The following is a 20,620-nucleotide window of genomic DNA, read 5'->3' as shown; positions in this document are numbered from 1 at the left end:
GATTCCTGGATCATGTTTTTGAACTATCACAAACTTGAGTTTTTTCAAAGAAAGTTCCTGTAAACCAAAAAAAAAACCTGTTTTTTAGTTTTTTATACAAAAGAAGAATGTCTTATTAACCACCAGGCCAAATTTCAGCAATGAAAAAAACTTATAAGTTTATAAAAAATGTAGCTGTTCTCTCTCCTCTGGGATGCTGTGGGCGTGTCCACGGAATGCGCCGAAGCCACGCCCACTCGCGGAGAGCCTTTTACGTTTAATGTTGCGATATCACCGTCGTTTCATAAGCGATGCTGTGACGATCGTCAAGATAGTTCACTTCCAGATATTCTATCACCTGGTGCGAAGTTCCCTTTAAAACTACTGTAATACCATAATGATGCAATTATATATTACATATAAGGGGGGGGGGGGGACACTGGATAACTGCGCGGGGAAATACGTGTCTGTGTCGCTGTTGGTTTGTGAATCAAAATTGAAGCGGATGCGGAAGTAAGGTGCAGAGTTCTATCTTGACGTAATCGTGAGTTTCCGGTTTCCTCCCGGCTCGCTCTTCTTCTAACCAATGAGCGTCGCTGGCTTTGCATCCTCCTGGGCCGCTGGAGTTAGCGGGAAACCGGCTGTAAGCGTAGCGCTTCTAATGGACTCCGGATTTAACAACAGTCTCTGTCGTAAGGTCTGTCCTTTATTAGTCCAGTAATTAAAACTGTCAAAGTTGAATTTTGAGCAGTGACACGGCTTAAAAACACCGTCTCTCCTACCCACAGCTACCCTAGCTGCTACGCTAACATCCGGCTAGGTAACGATTAGCTTGCAACACGGGCTTCCAGAAAAACACTGCTGAATATAAAGAAACAAAGGGCTGCCACCACCAGTCAAGAGAGGGGCTATGAGCATGAGTACGTTCAACCTGGACCGTTTTCGATTTGACAAGAAGGCAGCGAAGACGACAAACAAAGAAGCGGACAGCGGCTCCAAAAGTCCAGAGTCAGAGAAGGAGAACAAGCCAGGTGAAGAGTGACATGGTTTTTTTTTATTAACGTGTTGTCAGAATTACAATAACAATAATGTGATGGTATATCAGAAATGGAAGCTTTTGAGACAGTGGCACATCTCCCCCAAGACCTGAAACAGATTTCAACCACAGCAACACAATGAGAGCTCACATGTCAGGACATGATGATCAACCTGCACAAAAGGGAGGAATGGTGACATAATACTATCACAGCAGGCAACATGTCAGTCATGTATAATATCTTTCTGTCTGTTTTTTTTTTTTAAATAAGTTGTGTGATTGGATGCATTTTGCAAATAGTCCCTCCTCTTGCACAGGAACATGTGTTACAAACTGCATGTCACTGATCTTTCTTAAAGATAGTGTCAGACTCTCACACTGATTATGTTTTCTTTCACGTTGACCAAGAAATCAAATCACAGTTTGTCAATCGAGTGTCGTCTCCTGCCCATTAAAAGATGCACATTGGCTTCTGACATCAGTACATGACACATTATGCACTGATGGGTCTTGTCAAACGGATCACATCCCTAACCATGTGTCACACCTGCATTTTTTTTTTCCGCCCAGAGGCTAAAATATCTGTTATACCATGATGACTTTTATTTCAATTTTTTTTTTCTTTCCAGCTAAAATGAAACCTGTCAAAGCTCCACCAAAGCCCCATGTCCGAGGAGTGGTTTTTGAAGAGGTCAATTCTGTTGATTTGGAGGAGGAAGGAACCGTTTCCAAAAGCAAAAAGAAAGTATCACAAAGCAGTAATTCCATGTAGGTGTCACCTCAAATACCGTCACTTTGTTAAAAACTTTTTTTCCACATGCATGCTGTCATGTGGTTTACGGTCATATACGCTTCTTCTTTAGGAGTGCCAATAAGAAATCCTCAAAATATGCAGAATCTGATCACACCGATGAAGAAGACCACGACATTGAGGAGAAAATAAACAAACTGCTGGAGATGTTTCCTCAGCTCACAAGGACAGAGTTGATTCAAGTGAGTTGAGACTTAGCGGATGCATTGCACTTTTCAGATCATGATAGCCATCTATACTTTTGATATAACCCGTTTAATCTCCTGACCTGAGCTCTTCAAAGAAACTTTTTCTGTTTTGGTTTCAGGTCGTAGAAAGCACGAGCACTTTGGAGGGGGCTGTGGCTGCATGTATTTTTCAGTTTGGGGATAAAGAAGGTAAATGATAACTTTTTTATAAGCACTTTGTTAAAGTTCATGTTACATTGTTATGTATGTGTCATTTAAATATTAAGGATGAAAAAGTTAATGTACACAACAATGGGAAAAGTCAGTCTGGGCCCAATTAAGCAAAGTCAAAACGTCAACAAAGAAGATTTTACTGAATCTGGTGTTCAGGTAGTGAAAAATAACAAAATGGTTTCAAACTGCAAGAAATGTCTCTGTTAACATATTGTTCTTCACCAGTTGAGTAATTCTTAAAACACCCCTTGGCTGTGTTGTCTTTTCAGACCAAGAACAAGGCAGGAAGAGAAAGCAGGTTGGATCCAGCAGCTCTCAGGACAATGTTGATTTTCAACCCAGCAAGAAGAGGAGATCATCTGTGGTAAGATTACTGATGCTAACTTCACACTTTGAAAGATCGGCATCAAATGTACACATGTTTGGGATCCCGTCAGAAACACTGACGATTTTAAAGTGCATAAAAAGACAGGCTAACGGGTCATAAAGACTGCTGTTGAACAGGGTGAACTGCGTGCTTTGAATACAGATTACCATATGGAGTTTGTTTATGGTGATTGAGTCAATGGTCTTTATGACTGTTGGCTTTCTCTTTATGCAAATAGCCATTTTCTGTACACTTTCATTGGTAAGGGTTCTTTAAACCTTTTAATTCCTCTTTTTGTAAAGGCCACTGATGATGAAGACAGTGAAGACAAAACGCCGAGCTTTGAGAAGAAGGAGGCCATGGTCAGAAGACTGCAGAGAAAGTTCCCCGACCCAGACAAGGAGGTGAAGACACTTTGTCCCTGTTTGTAGCGCATCATATTGAGACAGATTTTTTCTAACTTTCTGAAACTGTGTATACTCTGCATAATGTGATAACTACCCCTTTGGCCAGGGGTGCCCAACCTTTTTTGAACCAAGATCTACTTTTAAAGTTACCAGTCTGCCGAGATCTACCAGTTCACATAGTGAGCCGTAACCTTTACCGACAGCCTCCAAATGCATTTAATACGCACACGACAAACAGAGAATAATTTCAGATGTAATAAATGACAGTTCTGTGAGTCGTAAAAAATAATACAATATCGACATAATTTTTTTTTTAACTCTTATTTTAGGGTACATTTTAATATTACGTTTGTATTTATAGCACATATGTTTTTCCCTTAATTTAGTTGCTGTGAGATGATGTTGCTTTTGTTAAATTAGCAGCAGACACCGTTTGACCGGATCACGTGTGTTCCTGACTTGGTCCGTACTAAAAGTAAAAAGCACTAAAAGTAAAAAGGTTCGCGTGGTGGCTGGTGCTCCAGTGCGTGCGTGCGTGCATTTGCGCTGTATGTTGGTGTGTCTCAGCGTGCCCCGCGATGCTCACAGTCATGACAGCAGAGTGGAGCAGAGAAAAGTAGTTGCAGCTACATCAAATGCGCTTAATATTCAGAGCATACTTTCTATATATGACTTTTTGGTAAAACATTTACCCGCCCCGGGTTTACTTGCACGTCCTTGCACGTGCCTGCACTCTCTTACGCGCTCTCTCTCTCTCTCTCTCGCTCTCTCGCGCTCTCTCTCTCGCTCTCGCTCTCTCTCTCGCTCTCTCATGCACGCAGCAATTTCATGAATAAATGAAAAATTAAATACAAACAGGTTGGAAGTATACTTGGGCTCCCCACCCAGGTATCGTCTCTGTGTGGGAAACACTGCAATGAGATGAAATTGAAATCACATTTCTATTTTAAAATTGTATTTTATATTGACTAAACATCTGGAGATCGACTGAGAATCACTCAGCGATCTACCTGTCAATCACCCCTGCCTTTGGCCTTTGGCCGTTGTTTTTTTATTTTTTTGCCCAAGTCACATGTTAAGGGATTTCACAGCAAAATGGACGACTTGTCTGTCATCTACAGCTACTTGAAGCATTAAACATTCTTTGTGGCTTGTTGTAGGAGCTGCGCATGGTGCTACAGGAACACGACTGGAATTATGAGGACGCTCTGCAGGCTCTACAAGTATTCTCCGATCAAGGTGTGAACACAAAAGCTATCGTCATAGTCCAAACATCATTTCATCGACATCACGTGATATTGATTCTGATACTGATTTGGATTGTTTACTTTTTTTTGTTGTTGTTAGAAAATACCAGCCACAGCTCCAATGAGGCAGAAGAAGATAACCCCAGTAAATCGAAAAGCAAAGACAAGTCGAGCAGTGACCACAGAAAGTCAACGAAGCACAAAGACGATGCAGACGACAGCTCAGATGATACAGACGCTACAAAGGACAGTGAAGACGAATCAGACTCAGACGACAGCAGAGGTCCTCAAAACAAACCTAGAATCTCCACTTTGTCTTCATGGCTTACATTAAGTCCAGCCCCAGTGTCTTCATCAGCACCTGTTAAGAAAACAACTACCTCTTCCTCGTTAAAGCCAACTTCGTCCTCGTCCTCCACGGCTCAGATGCTTTCCAGGTTTGCCAGTGGGACCAGTATAGCCAAGAAGCAGGCAGCAGAGAGTAAAAAGAAGGCCCGGGCCTCAGACCAACACGTCAGTTCTGGTGGTGAAAGTGACGAGGACGCAGTAAGCAGTGAGTTTGAGGACTCGGACGAGGAGCTGGACACTAAAGGTGGCATGACAGACCTGAAGAAGGAGATACTCACCTTTTTACAGGAGGCATCGATAGACGAGCTGTCGCTGATCGCTGGCTGCTCTGTTAAGAAGGCTCAGAAGATCGTGGAACTGAGACCCTTTGATAGTTGGAAACGCGTGGTGAGTGTGTGTGTGTGTGTGTGTGTGCGCACAACAGGGTTGTAACGCTACCAGAAATTTAAACTTCATTATGATGCTAGGAAATTTCAAATGATATAAATTATGTAATGTGTTTGGATATTGAAACTGTGTGTCTCTGCTATTCTTGGCCACGTCTCCCTTGAAAAAGAGATCTCTGATATCTATGGGACTAAACTGGCTATATAGAGAAAAATATTTTATCGACACCACTGGAACAAAAATATTGCCTACTTATTTGTGTCAGTTTGACTGTGTTTGCTATTGGGCTGGTGGCAGCTTCTTTTTTTAAAGAAGCTGCATATATATGTATATATATATATATATATATATATATATTTTTTTTTGGGGGGGGATTTTTATGCCTTTGATTAGAGAGAACAGTGGATAGTGTCAGAAATCCGGTAGAGAGGGAGTGGGGAATGACTTGTAGGAAGGGGGCCAAAGGTCAGATTCAGATTTGGAGGACTGCAGCCTCTTTACATAGGGTGCGCACTAACCACTATGCCACCCGTGCCCCTGGTGGCAGCCTGTAAAGTAACTGATAGTATCATCTTGTTAAACATGTGGTATCAAAAAGTTTTCAAGGCTTAAGTGTAAAAGGACATTTTTGTTACTTTTTGTCACAGTTTGCACAAGTTGTCAAGAAAAGTTAAAAAAACACAAAACAAAGACCTTCAGATGTTAAATTCTGCTATGGTTCCGCTGAACACCTGGAAGATGACTTTGTGACCCGTTGACTTTGATTCAGAGCGTATTTACTTATTGAGCATCTTCTGTGTAGGGACGAGACATTCCTGAAGAGCTATTGAATTGCAGAACTCTTCACTTCCCCACAAATCTCTCTTTGTGCTCCCTTATCAAACTGTCAGCCCTTTTTTTTCCTTTTCCAAACACCCTTCTGTCAATAGTGAGCTAATAACTACATAAACGAGGTCATGTTGCAGTCACAGGACTGTTCAATGTGTGTAACCCAAACACAACTCAGATATCTCTTTATCGCTTCTGCTGTGCATGTTTGGGTTTATAATATCGCCTGAAAGATAGATGAGTTCACCTTGACCATAGACGTACAGACAATGGCAAAGTAGCACAGACTGTTTGCAAACAGCAGAACTAGTGATGAAGTTCAGCGCTTCTTTATTATTCTCTCCCTATCTGCTCTCAAGTCATCTGATGATTTGCTTTTCTAATACAGTCGTATTCAATGTGTTACTGTTTAGATACTTTATGTAACAACAGTCTCCACTTTCCTCTTCAGGTTGACGTCTTCATTAAAAACAACGGACTGTCAGAGCAGTTACTGGTGGGCTGCAAAGTCGTCCTTAAAGAGAGAAAGGTTGTCCGTGGGCTCATGTCCAAATGTGAGACCATTTCCACAAAAATGGCCAATCAGGTGAATTCAGTGATAGCGAAGGGCACCGGGGCCATGAAATCGCCAAGGGTACTCAACAGCCAGTGAGTAAAATGCACAAATACACTTATACTATATTATAATATACACTATAATATTAGACTGTTTAACCGAGCCTGCTCCCAGTAGATCACAAAACACACAAGCTGGACACAATTCACTCCAACCACTTATGCAATAATATCACATTACAATATCTATCCTGTTATAATATCCTGTGATACTTAGTGCAATAACATATGGAGCTTGTTTGTGTTCTGTGTGCATGTTATTGTTTTCCATAAAACTGTGAATGTTCAGACTACATTTGTAACAGCTGCAGCTCTGTTTTTGGCTGCTCAGTTATCTTATTGTGCACTGTGTGCCTTTTTTTTTTTTTTGCTATTCTCGCTCTTTGCTGTTGTAAGAGTGTACATTTCTTTGTTGTGGGATTAATTAAGGTTTATCTTATCTTTCTAATCAATTAATGGCCTATAAATTGGGTAGACTAGCAAATGAAAAAGGTGGGTGTTCTCAGCCAGTCCTCTATGAAGAGTAACAGATATGTCTGCAGAGCTACCTCATATTTGAAGGATCTTTTTTTCCAGGCTGTTACGTGCATCATTTATTAGGATTTCTGAATGACTTCCAGTGCACATTTATCACTGAGTGAGAGGGTTCACAGCTTGTCCTCAGCAAGTTATTTGTTGTCTTTCAGGTTGAAGCTGAAACCCTATCAGCTCATCGGTCTAAACTGGCTGCTGCTTCTGCATGAGCACAACCTGAGTGGTATCCTCGCTGATGAAATGGTAAGGCACCCAATGGATTACCTTTTTTGGAAGTGACATGCTGCAATACCAGTGTTTGTGAGGTGTTGATTTAGATCCTTAAGTAAAGAAAAAGAAACAAAAACCCTTTGTGCAAACCCGTAAAAAGTCATGCAGGACATCAGGCGCGTGCTGAACGTTGAAGTCAGCACTCAATGAGTGTTGATCTGTTCAGTATCAAAGAGCTTTCTGTGCGGATGTGTAGCCGTCCTGCAGGTGAATAAACAACCAGCTGGTGGAAAGGGCAGAAAGAAAAACAGTGACACCAGTGAGAACTTTGCTTTGAAAGCTCTTTGAAGCTGTTGTGAATGAAGTTGTAGTCTGAATTTTTTTTTTCTATGTTTATACTGGAAGTACCTCATCTGATTGTACAGATGTTCAAATATGTCTTCAGTCCGTCCACCTGGCTCTTTCCTTCTGTCGTCATTCCACATGTTCGATATTTGACCGACTCTCTTTCTCTCCATCTTTCATTTTCTCGTTCATTTCTTCCCTCAGGGTTTGGGGAAAACCATCCAGGCTATAGCATTTCTGGCCCAACTTTACCAGAATGGAAAAGAAGGACCTCACCTCATCACTGTGCCGGCCTCTACACTTGGTAAACCATCTTCAGAATCCCGCTTTTAATCCAATCTTCATGTCAATCCAACAACCTACACTAAGATAATGCTGTTAAGTATAATATCATTTAGTGTTAGGGCATTTTTTACTAACAAGCATGATTCTGTGAGAAAGAAAACACAGTAATCATTGTTTGTGTAGATTTCTTATCAGCCAGGATCTGATACTGACATCAATCAAGCACAAAATTGTGTAGATTATCCGTTTGACATGTTAAATCACAGAGCTATCTGACATATGGCGGGTAAATGTTTGAATCTAAATAGCCATGATGTTGTGTTTGTTACCGAGTTTTGGTGTGTGGCTGCAGCTTCTTCTCTTGCTCCTCTGATGTCTGCATGTGGAAACTCTGTGAGGTCGTGCTGACAACAGAGGAGCAAGAAAAAGAAGCAGCAGCTACACCAAAACACTGTATAAAAAAAGTACTCAGCATAATTGTCTTAATAACATCATGACTGTTTTGATACAAGATGGATTTTGACACCAACCACACAGGGATGCCAGCCACCAAGAACGACTGTTTACATACGGGACATCAGCCACCCTGCTGCAACCGGTCTCCTGCTAGCTAGCGTTATGCTAACTAAATAGCCAGTAATTGGCAATATTTACAAGGAGTCCGCCAATGTAGTTAATTATTTTCATCCGTAAAGGATATGCTTGAGTCGGGGAATGTTTTTGTTTACCTGCCCTTTTCATCTCACCAGCTTCTCTGGTGTATCTAAACTACTTTTCTTGTAAGCCTTTTGTTATTGTTCATTCAGACAGTAGCAACATAATTTGCTAATCTGTAATTTAACTTTTTAAATGTTTTATGTTTGAATTTTGTTGATTTTATTCCCTCTGTTTTGTAGATAACTGGGTCAGAGAGCTGAAGCTGTGGTGTCCCAGCCTCAAAGTTCTAGTCTATTATGGTAAGACTCCTCATTCACCTTCTTAAACTGAACCTTCCAGTCGAGTGTTCAGACCCGCCGTAGAAAACAACGACAGAATCTGCACAAACAGAATGAATCCTCTTTAGAATTAAAGGACCATTTGATTTCTAAGCAGACTGCAAGCTGTTGATAGTTTGTGCATTTCATCCCCTTTCTTTTGAAATAACAAAGATGGAATGTGCAAAATAGTGACGCAGCTTTTCTCTTCTTTATATTTACATTTGCGTATTCATTTTTTATGTCCCTTATTGTAAAATGTGTATTTTATTGATAACACTTGACTTTTCCAAACTTTTGTCTCCTTTATTAAGTTAGAGTTTATTGTGTTAAATAGATACGAGGTCAGTGTCTTTATCAGAGAAAACTTTCTTAACTTGGTTATTGTCCTTTACAGGATCAATGGAGGACCGCCGATACCTCAGACATGACATCCTCAACGAAGCCGTTAAGTTCAACGTCATTGTGACAACGTGAGCAAACACACACACACACACACACACACACCCACACCTATTGATATATTTTACAGTTCATTAAAAGTACTCTGCTGTTAAGGATGAATTAAACCCCTCAAGAGACTTGTCTCTCAAACTCAAATAAAAATGAAGGAGTCAGATCGTCTTTGGTTTATGGTTTATTTGTTCTTTTTGGTCACAGGTATAACTTGGCCATAGGGAATGAAAATGACCGCAGCCTTTTCCGAAAACTACGTCTGTCGTATGCAGTGTTTGATGAAGGTCACATGCTGAAGAACATGAACACGCTGCGCTATCGCCACCTTATGGCTATTAACGTAAGCTCAACAACACTGTGTTATGATTTTTTTTGTACCACCAAATATCCCCCAATGCCTTTGCTGTCTTCAATCCTCTGAATTAATGTCCCTTCTGTCTTTAACACCGTGAGGTATTGCACATAACAACAGGTTCATGAAGTCTCTCTTTCCCCCGTGCAGGCGGAGCACCGCTTGCTGCTGACAGGCACTCCTTTACAGAACAACCTCTTAGAGCTGATGTCTCTCCTGAACTTTATTATGCCTTCTATGTTCTCCAGCTCCACAACACAGATCTCCAAAATGTTTTCTATGGTGAGTGGTTCTTACTGTAAGCTCAGTTTGTCTGGATAGGTAAAAGCTAAACCATTTGAGGGTGGATGGGGCAAAACAACAGCATGCACACGACTTGGAAACACAAGCGTGCTCTCCTCAGAGATGAACTATAGGTACTCTAGTCTAAAGACCTAAACCCCATCGGTTTGGTTGGGTAGATGCTTTTTGTGTGCTTGGTCATAATAAGGACCGCCCCCTCAAGTGACATCATCTGCTATAGCACTGTTGAGAATTGGAGAACAACGCAGCATCTTTCTTGGTGAAACTATGACACATTTAGTCTTTTCAGATTTAAATAATGTTAGTGTTCTTATTTGTATATTGCAGCAGGCGGGTGAGATCCTAACGCGAGTGGTCACTGGAGACATGTTGTTAATGCAAAGTGTGCTGTCCACTTGTGATCAGATCACTGAAAGCACATGTTGATACCTGGTGTAGACAGGGACTCTGGTTCACAAGTCAAATTACAAATGTTTCCACTGCAAGCTTTGTCACCATTGCTCATGTGTTCAACGTTGTATTTTATGTTGCAGAAATCCCACGAGGAGCAGAGCCGCTTTGAGAGGGACCGTATTTCTCAGGCCAAACTCATAATGAAGCCTTTTATCCTCAGAAGAGTCAAGAGTGAGGTGAGTCCTTTTGGCACAGTTACATTCATGTTTAACGTTAATCTAGACTTAGCGTATTGTGAGTTACTCTGCGATTCCCATCCGTAATAGTAAAAAAACAAAGTGTTAAGAGTTTCTAATAGCTTTTCCTTTTGCAGGTTCTCAAACAGCTGCCAGAAAAAGAAGAGAAGGTCGAGTTCTGCCCAATGAGTGAGAAGCAGAAGGTCCTCTACCAGAGCCTTTTAAAAAAACTCAAAGGTTCCACCAATGGCGAGAGTGAGCTGGATTGTCTGATCCCTGAGCACAATCAGAGTCCTCCTTTGTACAAATAACAGAAAATAATGAGTTCTTTAAAATGTTTGTCATGCAGAGCGCGAGTTGTGTAATGTGATGATGCAGTTGAGGAAGATGGCCAACCACCCTCTGCTCCACAGACAGTACTACACCACAGAGAAGCTCAAAGCTATGAGCAAACTCATGCTGAAGGTTCTACTCATTTATTTGTCGCCCCTCCTCTTGGCTTCGTTTTGGCATCTTTCTCTGCCCTCCTAATATTACATATTTTCTAAATGTTTTTCTCTCTCTATTAGGAGCCAACTCACTTCGATGCAGAACCAGCTCTCATCCAGGAGGACATGGAAGTGATGTCAGACTTTGAGCTGCACAATCTGTGTAAGCAGTACTCCTCCATCAGCTCCTACAAGCTCGAAAACGATCTCCTGCTCGACTCTGGGAAATTCCACCACCTCACAGAGCTGTTGACCTCACTCAAAAACAAGGTAAATATCATTGTGCTGAATGTGTATGGCGCATGAAGGAAGAGGTTACTTTGTTACACAGAATAAAATATAATGTCTTAAAAATATGTTTTTACCGTACAGGGAGACAGAGTGGTATTATTCAGTCAGTTCACCATGATGCTGGACATTGTCGAAGTGCTGCTGAAACATCTGACGCATCGTTACGTCAGACTGGACGGATCCACGCCCATAGCAGACAGGTCTGAGTTGAACAATGCTTTGAAGTCAGCTTGAGCATCATTCACACAATGTCAAGTATTTAACTTTTATCAACAAAACATAGATTCAGGGACGTTATCTTTGAAACGTTCGGTCAGTTCTTCTGTTTGCTGCCGTTCAGTATGATTTAAAGAAAGAGAGAAAATTCTGGAATAGGATCCAATCGGCCTTTTTACACATACACAAACTAGAATTATTTTAGTGATTTGATACAAAACTACATATTTAATGTATTTTCAAAAGCTACAGATGGGCCATATAAACTAAGCTCTGCTGTTTGTAAATGAATTAAGATGAATGAACTTCTCCTTGATGTGAAAGGTGCCAGAGGTTCAAATGAAGAGGTTACAAATTGAAACAAAAGACACAAAGAGGACAAATAAGTAAATAAACCTAAATAATGCAAAAAGCCGTAAATGGGTGCATGAGAGTTCAAAATCTATAAATGAAGTCTTCTAAAAATTACCTGGAGAAGGACCCTCAGTCCCCCACTTACAGTACAGTATGTATGTTCTCTGTGCTGGCCTGGGGGGGTCGTAGTTTATGATATGTACTATAACTAACAATTACTAAACAGATGGAGTTATAATTACATTTAAATGTAAAATGAAGGTTATTTACGTGTGCACTTAGATTTTTGTGTTGTGTTATTCCATTTTTACTTAACATTTCTCCTTTTTTGTCCTTTGCTGATTAGTTGTTTGTAAATTGTATCGCATGTGAAGTCTAGAATAACCTCTTCTTTCCTCCTGCAGGATTGTGTTGATTGACGAGTTCAACACAGACCCCGACATATTCGTCTTCCTGCTGTCCACACGTGCCGGTGGCCTGGGCATTAACCTCACCTCAGCTAATGTTGTCATCCTACATGACATCGACTGCAATCCCTACAACGACAAGCAGGCAGAGGACAGGTGTCACCGTTTAGGCCAGACAAGGTAAAAAACAAATTAGCATTTGTCTGCCTGTAGATGCTTAATAATGCGTGTGGATTCTGAATACATTAAAATCTCAGAATAAACCTCTCTGAAGACCTTGTTACCTGCTGCTCATTAAAGAATGTCTATAATGACTAACATGCCTTGCTGTGTGTCTCAGGACTGTCAAAGTGATGAAGCTGATCAGTAAGGACAGCATCGAGGACTGCATACTGCAGCTGGGCCAGAAGAAACTAAAGCTGGAGCAGGACATGACGGCTGCTGAAGAAGGTAAGGAGATGCAAACAGACAATGGCATGCTTAAGATTTATTGGCTGCATGCAACACTCTCTTTAATTATTACTTTCATTTAATGTAACTGTTCAATCCAATTTTTATAGAGCCAGTTTAGTAGTGAACTATTTCCTGTCATGCTGCTTGTGTTCATGCTTTAAGGCAAAGTCACTATTGTTCACCTTAAAGTTTACCCTTAAGTAACATTTGATAAAGAGTGATCCGATAAGAAAAGAGGTCAAGACAATGCCAGCCCTCTGCTACATCACAAACTGTGTTTGTTTTCAGAAGGCTCTTAAAGGTTTAACTGTAAGTCCAAAACATGGCAGCCTTTTCATTTTCAAAGAATCGATACTGAAGTGTCACTTCTAAAGTCAGACTGAAATCCCTGGAACCTGCTTGTGTAAATGTATTTGGATCAAATCTGCAGAATTCCTGTGTTGAGTAATGACACGAGGAGTACGCTAATAAGTAACGGAGGAACGAGAATGAAGAATCCTTCTATGATTTACCAATATGTTGTGTATATAAAAACAACAATGGTCAAATTAAAATGTGGCAAAACACACACACAAGTAGGTGAAAAAAGAGTTGTATGAATTAGAGCCAAACCAATTAATCAGCCAGCGGATAACATCGGCCGATATTAGCATATTCAGTGACTATCGGTAACGGCTAATTTTATACTGTATGTGCCGATACAGCTAGATTTATTCACCAGTCAAATAGCATTTCATTTGAGTTTCATTGTATTGCAGCAGTTCTCTTTCCCCAGCAGAGGGCGCTATATGGATAATAATAAGTATTATCACTCTCCAGAGTGTCAGGCTGTGATGCACACGCTCAGTTACTTTCCAGTAGAGGGAACATCTCGCCTTTCTTGTAAATATTTTCCACTTGTGTTTGGTAACTGCGTTTGAGTGATCAACGCAATACATTTGTATATCTAAATCTCTACAGATCGAACATAGATCAAAGAAAGATATCGGCCGATATCAGATTTTTTTTTCTCCCCAATATCGATATCAGTTTCTGTCCCAAATATCCCACATCAGTCGGTCCCTAGTTTAAATAAAAATCATTTGAGAAGACATGAAGTAACTTCCAGCTGAAAGAACTAGTGTGCACTGCAGGCAGTAGATATATATTTCAAAAACAAGGGCAGTTATCAATCATATTTCCTACAAGATGGTCAGCTATTGTATCCAGCACTGTGTTTGTTGTCTTGCGTTTGTATCCCTTTAAAAGAACAAATAAATAAACCAAATTGCACATTTGTTGTTTAGGTGGTGAGGGGACCATACCTGAAGATATGGCATCTTTGCTCAAAGCCTCACTGGGACTGTGATTTACAAATTTGAGATTTTACAAATACCTTCTTTTTGGTTTGCATTCCTGTGTTTCTGGGCAGACTTGAGTGTTCTGACTGAACACACACACATAAATACACTTATGTGTCTGTACAGGAAAACTACTGAGAACCATACGCTGTCATGCAAAGAAGATGTGATGATTATATCCTGTCCACTGTTTGGCATGGCAGCTGTGCCTAAAACCTTTTTAAATACACATGCAGGTTTTTACTCCCTCCTCCCTGTATACAAGGACAAAACAAACATGGGCCCTTTAATGCTAATGCAGTGCACCTCATACGAGCGTCTTGAGTTGTAGAAACTTGAATGCATTTGAGGGATTGTGTTAAATCTAAACTGCTAGTAATGCAGCAAGTGTCAGAGTTGGTTATCAAACTTGTTAATCGTTATTTCAGATACCCCATGTAGTTCTGTAACGTTCACATTTAGAGGAGGTTATGTTAGTCTGCTGGTATGGAAATTGATTGATTGATTGAAATAAGACTTCCAAAATGGAAATTGAAAAAAAGAAAAAGAGTATTGAGTTGACGTACCTAAAGAATCAGAGCACGGAGAAGGGCAGTTTCTTTTGCCATCCTTCAAACCAGAATTGCGTCTTCTACTTAGCAGCTCTCTTAAAAAAAAATAAAAAAAAAATTGCCTCACAAGTTCTTTGCTGCTGTGACCCCAAGCAGAAGGTAAGACAACTACCCTTAAAGTGTTACTATTCACGTTGATTTCTGATCCCACCGTTTCGACAGTTGTGGTGCGTCAGTAAAGTAAGCCAAGTACCCGGTGTGATGTCACTCTTAAGGTCACGTGTCTACTTTCATCCTGTTTCATATTTTAAGTCATATTTGGTAAAAAGCAGAATGACTGAAGGTACATGCTTTTTGATGGTGTAGACAAGACTTTAGTACTTAAATATTCCAATTTTGTAGAGTGCAACACAAGAAAAACTAATCCAAACGTGAAATAGAATGTATTTGGTAAACTTGAATTGAATCGATCGACTCCTTTAAAATATCTTGGTAACGTCAGAGAAGGTAATGATCTGAGGAACTGTACTGTATAAGTAGCCCCTGTGATGTACGTGTTTCAGTGTTACTGTATAAGCTTTTATGAAGTCATTTGTATGTTTTTAAGGTTCTTGTTTAAACTAAAAAAAAAATAAAGATTGTAATAAAAGTTTGTGTTGGTCGTGTGTTCAACGAGCTGACCTGGGTTGAGCTGACATATCTTCTTTTAATGATGAACTCTTTGTCTACTGTTAAAGGTTTGGTAACTATAGGGTCTCTGGTATCAGTTGAAAGAACTCGTAAAAGATAAGGAGTATTTAACAAGTTTCGTTTTGACTTGGTACATTAGCCCTTTTTAGTTTAATTCTTCCATAACGATGATTACAGTTTCCTCAGTGAGCTCTTAACAGCGGCCACATATTGAGGGCAGTAATGAAACTTTTAAATGTTTTAATGTCATCTCTCTGTCCATATTTTACGACCCGGCTCGTATTTACAGTGATGCAAAACAATAAGTGAGGCCAACGAGTGCTGCTCAAATTAAAAAAAAATAAAAAGTAAAACAGAAGGACTCTTGAGTGTTTTAAAAAACAAACTTTCTCATTAGTGAAAAGGAATGAACATAAAACCTAACGAGCTGCACTCACCCAAACCAAACAACAAATGAGCAACGCCCCTAACCTAGTGTTTACTAAGCAAAACTAATACCTGACCCAGTCCTAACAGTAAAACGAGGGCCTAAGAACATCAGCGTACATGACCTTCCAATAAGCAGTGAGTACAGTATGTTTTTCTTCTTTTCACTAGTCCCTCAATTAAACAACTTTAATACGCGAGGGGAGGAGTCAGCCGGCCGTCCCGTCCATGTAAACACAGTGTAGATACGGCTCGGACAACATCACAGCCAGCGGGACTCGGGTGTCACACTCATTGTAGACAGTCATGACTCAGAGTTATTTTCAGAGGATATACTTGATTTCTGCTACATTTAAGTGTAAAATGTTGCACATTCAGCCTTTAAGGTCACATGACAAAGCTAAATCCTTTTATTTCACTTTGTACAATGGTTGCAGATGACATTGCCTTTGGTGAATTCATACTAAAATGTTAACATCTGTTTCTCTTCTCAGGAATAACACTGAAAGGTTTTTTTTTTTTAGTAAGTGAGAAAATTAGAAAGTTTGGCAAATGTTTTCAGTTAAGATTACAACATCGCTTGTTAAAAAAAAAAAAAATCTTAACACTTGAAAGTTCAACATAATGTATCTAACATGAAAGTCTACTCTCACACTTGTGAAAGTCTACTCAGCAGTGGGAGAGTATCGTCCGCACCTAAAGCCTGTTAAGTGAGCATCACAAATGATTGTGTAGCTGAAATAGAGAACTCCTTTTTTCAGCTGACAACTTAGAGAGCGACTTCCTCGCTCAGGGAAGACTACACATCGACCCACCACATCATTATAAATCACATCTCTATCCCAGACTTCAAACCTCATTTCCTGACCCAGTTCCACTGATCCAAAGTCATAAGTTGAATTCCAAACTGGGTCATTGTTGTCCATCACCGTCTCGGTCTCCTCGTACATGCCGTTGTAGAAGATCTTCACGTAGGCGTCTGTTTTTGTGAAGGTGTCGGCCCTCAGACCTGCAGCTCTGTGGATCTCCAGTCGCAGAGTTCCTCTGCCTGCCCGGAGAGGACAGCAGTTGTGGTCCAGGTTCGGCGTTGGGGAGCAGTTCCTCAAACCGACCTGGTCTTCTTTGAGCTGGTTCTCTCGGATATACTGAGACACCGTGAGTCTCAGGTTGTCACTGATCTGCGGGTCTTCCACCAGCTGATGAAGAGGAAAGATGGCGTAAGACACCACATCAGGGTTGTCGTGGAGGCTGTTCATCCAGCTGTGGTACGCTTCAGATGGGTCCTGCTGGTACAGGATGTCAGGAAAGTACCTCTCCCCTCCGATAACCTCAATCTTATGGGTCATGAAGCCTTGGTAGAAGCCCATGCTCATGTTACCCTTCAGGAGGTCGTCACATTTGTTGGAATAGGAGGCGTTGCCGGGGACAAAACCAAGAGCCATTCGGAGTTCGACGTTCAGGCAGTTTTTAACCTCTCTTTCAGAAAAACCTTTTAGTGTGGCCAAGCAGGTCCTAAATGCGGTGATACGCCTCACCTTACCACCAAGGTGGACCTATAGGAGAGTAGAACAAGTCATGAATTAATCACTGGCCTGTCAGTAACACTCATCCTTCTAAACCTATTAACCTTTAGAGTTATTTGGCAGTCTTACAAAAATACATTCTTCTGCATTAGTACTTCATTGTTAAAGTCTGGAAGGGTCAACCACCTGGTGTATATAGTGAGTTCCATAGGTGTCTATCAGCCGTCTATAGAGGGCTCTGTCCTGGCTTTTGTTCATGCTCTGTGGGAGTCTCTTCAGATGCTTTGTGAACTCTGAGCTCAGCTGGGGATGGTCAGCGAGCCTGTAGCTGAAATAAACAAATGGCATGTTGAGTTCAACCACAACACAGTGAGAACATACAATCGAGTCTCTTGTGGAAGAAAAATGAACAGTTATGTTCATCCTAAGGTCGTGGCTGACATTGCAAAATGCTCCTTTTGTGGAGCTTTTTCTTAAATTAATTTCCCAGCTTTTCAAAACTGGCTTGAGGTTTCTTGAGCCAATTAATTCACCATAATAGTATCCATTTAATACACGATTTATTAGAGAATGTGTTTATACAATTGTTTGTTCATAAAGATCTTACAGTACTTACCGGTAATTAGCCAATTTCCTCATCATAATACTCCTAATTTATGAATTGATTCTACATCAATTTCTACAAATCTCCATCTTTTCCAGCCCTGCTCCTCTTTACCTGTAGTAGGTGCAACTGATTTCATGGATGGCAAACGTGGCCTTGTCCACACTGTGCTGCGAACGAGCAAACTTTGCCAAATCAGAGCCACTTCCCCCAAGCACCGCCTTCCCGATTTGGTCCAAATTCAAACCCAGGCCCCAGTTGTTGTTAACCACAGAGTTGGAGCTGCGCAGCAATGAGTCCACAGAGTGGTGAAGGGCACTGGAGAGCTGTTTACTGCAGCGGCTGAAGGGACGCCAGTCGAGCACAGCTGCTGGAAGCTTCTGAATCTAAAGAGGGAAAAGGCCGGATGTATTGTCGGATGCAGCTGGAGGAGGAAAATATATAAAGGAAGTCTGGACTACAGAGGGAGACAACAGGGTAGAAGATGAAAAGTTAAAGCTCATGTGAGGAGTTTTTTCGCCGGTTATAAAACCGACTGAAATGAAAATTTACGTCTCTGTAGAACATATAAAAGCCAAAGAATCGATCAGTAATACGATTAATTAGTTCTTAATTGTCATTTTTCATGCCTGAATCTGCTGACGTGGGGTAGGTGTCAGATGCAGACGAAATGGTTTAAGAGTGCTGCAGAAACAGCCTGTTTTTACAGCGTACAAGAGATTCTCTGAGTGATGCATTTTACTTTTAAAAGAGAGTAAAATAGGATTTTTTCTTTAATAGAAAAACTATTTATGCATTTACAGGGGAAAAAACCCACTTTGTCCATAGAGGGCACCAAAATCAACACAAGACGAAAGTTCCCCATAGGAGCTTTAAGAAAACTGTTTTGGATTGAGTAAAGTGGAGGGAAATAGGACAAAATACATCATAGTAAAAAAAGTTGTGAAAACAAGGAAAGTGAGCTTTCACCTGTCCATTTTGGAAGCGGTTTGGACACAGTATACAGGTCTGGTTGTCAGTCAAAGCACCTTTGACGTTTATGACATACGCCCCTGTCCTACGCATCCGCACCACATCAAAACCCTCCCCTGCCAGGTTATGGCCCGGCACATAGAGGGCTTTCTCACACTCTGACCCTGAGCCAATTCGACAGCCCTGGGCGCTCCAGACCTCCAGCATAACCAGTGAGGCCAATATAAACAAGACAGAGTTAACCCGTTGGTTTCTTTCAGCTTGCATCGTTACCTAAAATGGTACAAAACATGGAGGGTGAGAAAAGGGTACACAATGTCTTTATTCCATGATAAACTGCAGTTTGAAATACTGTGTGTGATAAGATGGTCAATTAAGGGGGAAGTGCATTGTAGTTCTTAGTGTTATACAATTTTCAAATATCCAGTTGAAGAGTTGTCTCTGACAGCCAATTGTCGGTATTATTTTTGATACACAGTAAATGCAGATGAGCTTTTAATCCTCTCTGCTTTAGAAACTAGACTAATCCTGCACCAGAAGTAGTGTCAACTTAAAAAAAAAAACGTGCACAACAGACAGATACAGAACCAAAGAGCATGCATTCTTACCTAAGACAATATTTTATCTCCTTCAAATTGTCTTCTTTGATCTCCTCCAGGAGTTTTCAGGCTGTAGCTTCCTTTGCCTCCTGAAATACTAAAATGTGTCACCTAATTTCAACAGGCGAGAAAGATGCAGTCACTGTGCCTCTTCTTTCTTCACTAACCCCACCGATGGCAAAGCATTATAAATGATGAACTGCAATTTCCTGGTCCTGCTCAAAATAAAACCACGGCCGAGCGACCTTGTGTTTTCGGGCTGTACTGAATGCCTGCTGGGTGCACTCTTTTGTCCGTCGTCTGCTTTTTGAAAAAGACCAAAAAGGGAGTTTCCCTGCTTGAAGACTATGCATCTGTCTCTCTTTCCCTCTTCCTCACTCTCTCTCTCCCCTAAGGCCAAAACAATTTCCTCAGCATGACTGGGTTTGTTTTCATGTTCATGACCCAGCTTTATGAATCCCTCACAGCTGTGTGTATGTTTGAATATGGTTGTGTTTGAACGTGCATGTGTGGGGGAGGGAGACTCTTGTACAGTCACAAGATAAAATGATGCATGTTAGTAAGAGCTCCCTTTACGGGAATTGCCTTTGTGTATATGTATGTGAGTGCACAGTGCATGTGTGTGTTTCTTTTGGAGCAACCGTGTGTGTGTTTTGTGTCTATATAATGTCTGAGCCAACCTGTCTGTGTACTGATAACCTCACCAAAACCATGAGGTCAGCCTTGCCATTGTCTATTTATGGACGTAGGAGGAACGTTGGTGGTTTTCTCAGTGTGGACAGGGAGGATAAAAATGTCTATTTACTCTCTGTGTGCAAAAGGATTGATTCAACACAGGACAGAAAGAGATTTGTATTTTAACCCAGAATTTACATTTTATGTCAAGAGCCAATGTGTGCTTTGGTGCCACATTTACAGACTAATTCATGCTTACGAATCAGTTTACTTCAGCTGACACTTTTGCATTTTCTATAATCCTCAATTCTGCAGTGTTGACATAGATTATTTAGTTAAAGTATAGAATTAGATACGTCTAGTTTAAAGATTAAATTACATTAAAGAAGCGTGTTAGATTGTAAAACACATCAGATCTGTCACTCTAAGTGAGCACCACAGTACTATGGTGAATTTCCGACATTTACAGTTTTACATGAACAGGCATTAAATGAATGAATGCATTGTGGAAAAAAAA

At 40.7% G+C, this 20,620-nt stretch overlaps 2 protein-coding genes across 2 annotated transcripts; one reads left to right on the top strand and one right to left on the bottom strand.

Moving 5' to 3' along the window:
* The first annotated feature begins 526 nt into the window (after positions 1–526).
* Positions 527–15,266, top strand: smarcad1a (SWI/SNF-related, matrix-associated actin-dependent regulator of chromatin, subfamily a, containing DEAD/H box 1 a). The gene is made up of 24 exons (XM_020643461.3): positions 527–676; positions 768–1,010; positions 1,645–1,783; positions 1,879–2,008; positions 2,134–2,203; positions 2,497–2,591; positions 2,897–2,998; positions 4,162–4,240; positions 4,349–4,983; positions 6,263–6,459; positions 7,113–7,203; positions 7,720–7,819; positions 8,697–8,756; positions 9,172–9,247; positions 9,435–9,570; positions 9,733–9,864; positions 10,419–10,514; positions 10,652–10,769; positions 10,864–10,979; positions 11,084–11,272; positions 11,375–11,493; positions 12,268–12,450; positions 12,611–12,720; positions 14,010–15,266. Exons 2-24 carry the CDS (start codon positions 890–892, stop codon positions 14,069–14,071), a joined length of 3,156 nt encoding a protein of 1,051 aa, XP_020499117.1. The 5' UTR covers positions 527–676; positions 768–889; the 3' UTR covers positions 14,072–15,266.
* An 851-nt stretch (positions 15,267–16,117) lies between these two features.
* prf1.5 (perforin 1.5) lies at positions 16,118–19,859 on the bottom strand. The gene is made up of 5 exons (XM_020643459.3): positions 19,438–19,859; positions 18,827–19,102; positions 17,972–18,243; positions 17,440–17,581; positions 16,118–17,283 (listed from the first exon to the last, which is right to left on the bottom strand). The coding sequence occupies exons 2-5, from the start codon at positions 19,094–19,096 to the stop codon at positions 16,396–16,398; spliced, it is 1,572 nt and encodes a 523-aa protein (XP_020499115.2). The 5' UTR covers positions 19,097–19,102; positions 19,438–19,859; the 3' UTR covers positions 16,118–16,395.
* Between the last annotated feature and the right edge of the window lie 761 nt (positions 19,860–20,620).

The sequence above is a fragment of the Labrus bergylta genome, chromosome 2, assembly GCF_963930695.1.
Source record: "Labrus bergylta chromosome 2, fLabBer1.1, whole genome shotgun sequence".
In the NCBI taxonomy this organism is placed as follows: domain Eukaryota; kingdom Metazoa; phylum Chordata; class Actinopteri; order Labriformes; family Labridae; genus Labrus; species Labrus bergylta.
Note: the sequence above shows the minus strand (reverse complement) of the source record. Positions and strands in the feature narration are given on the sequence as shown.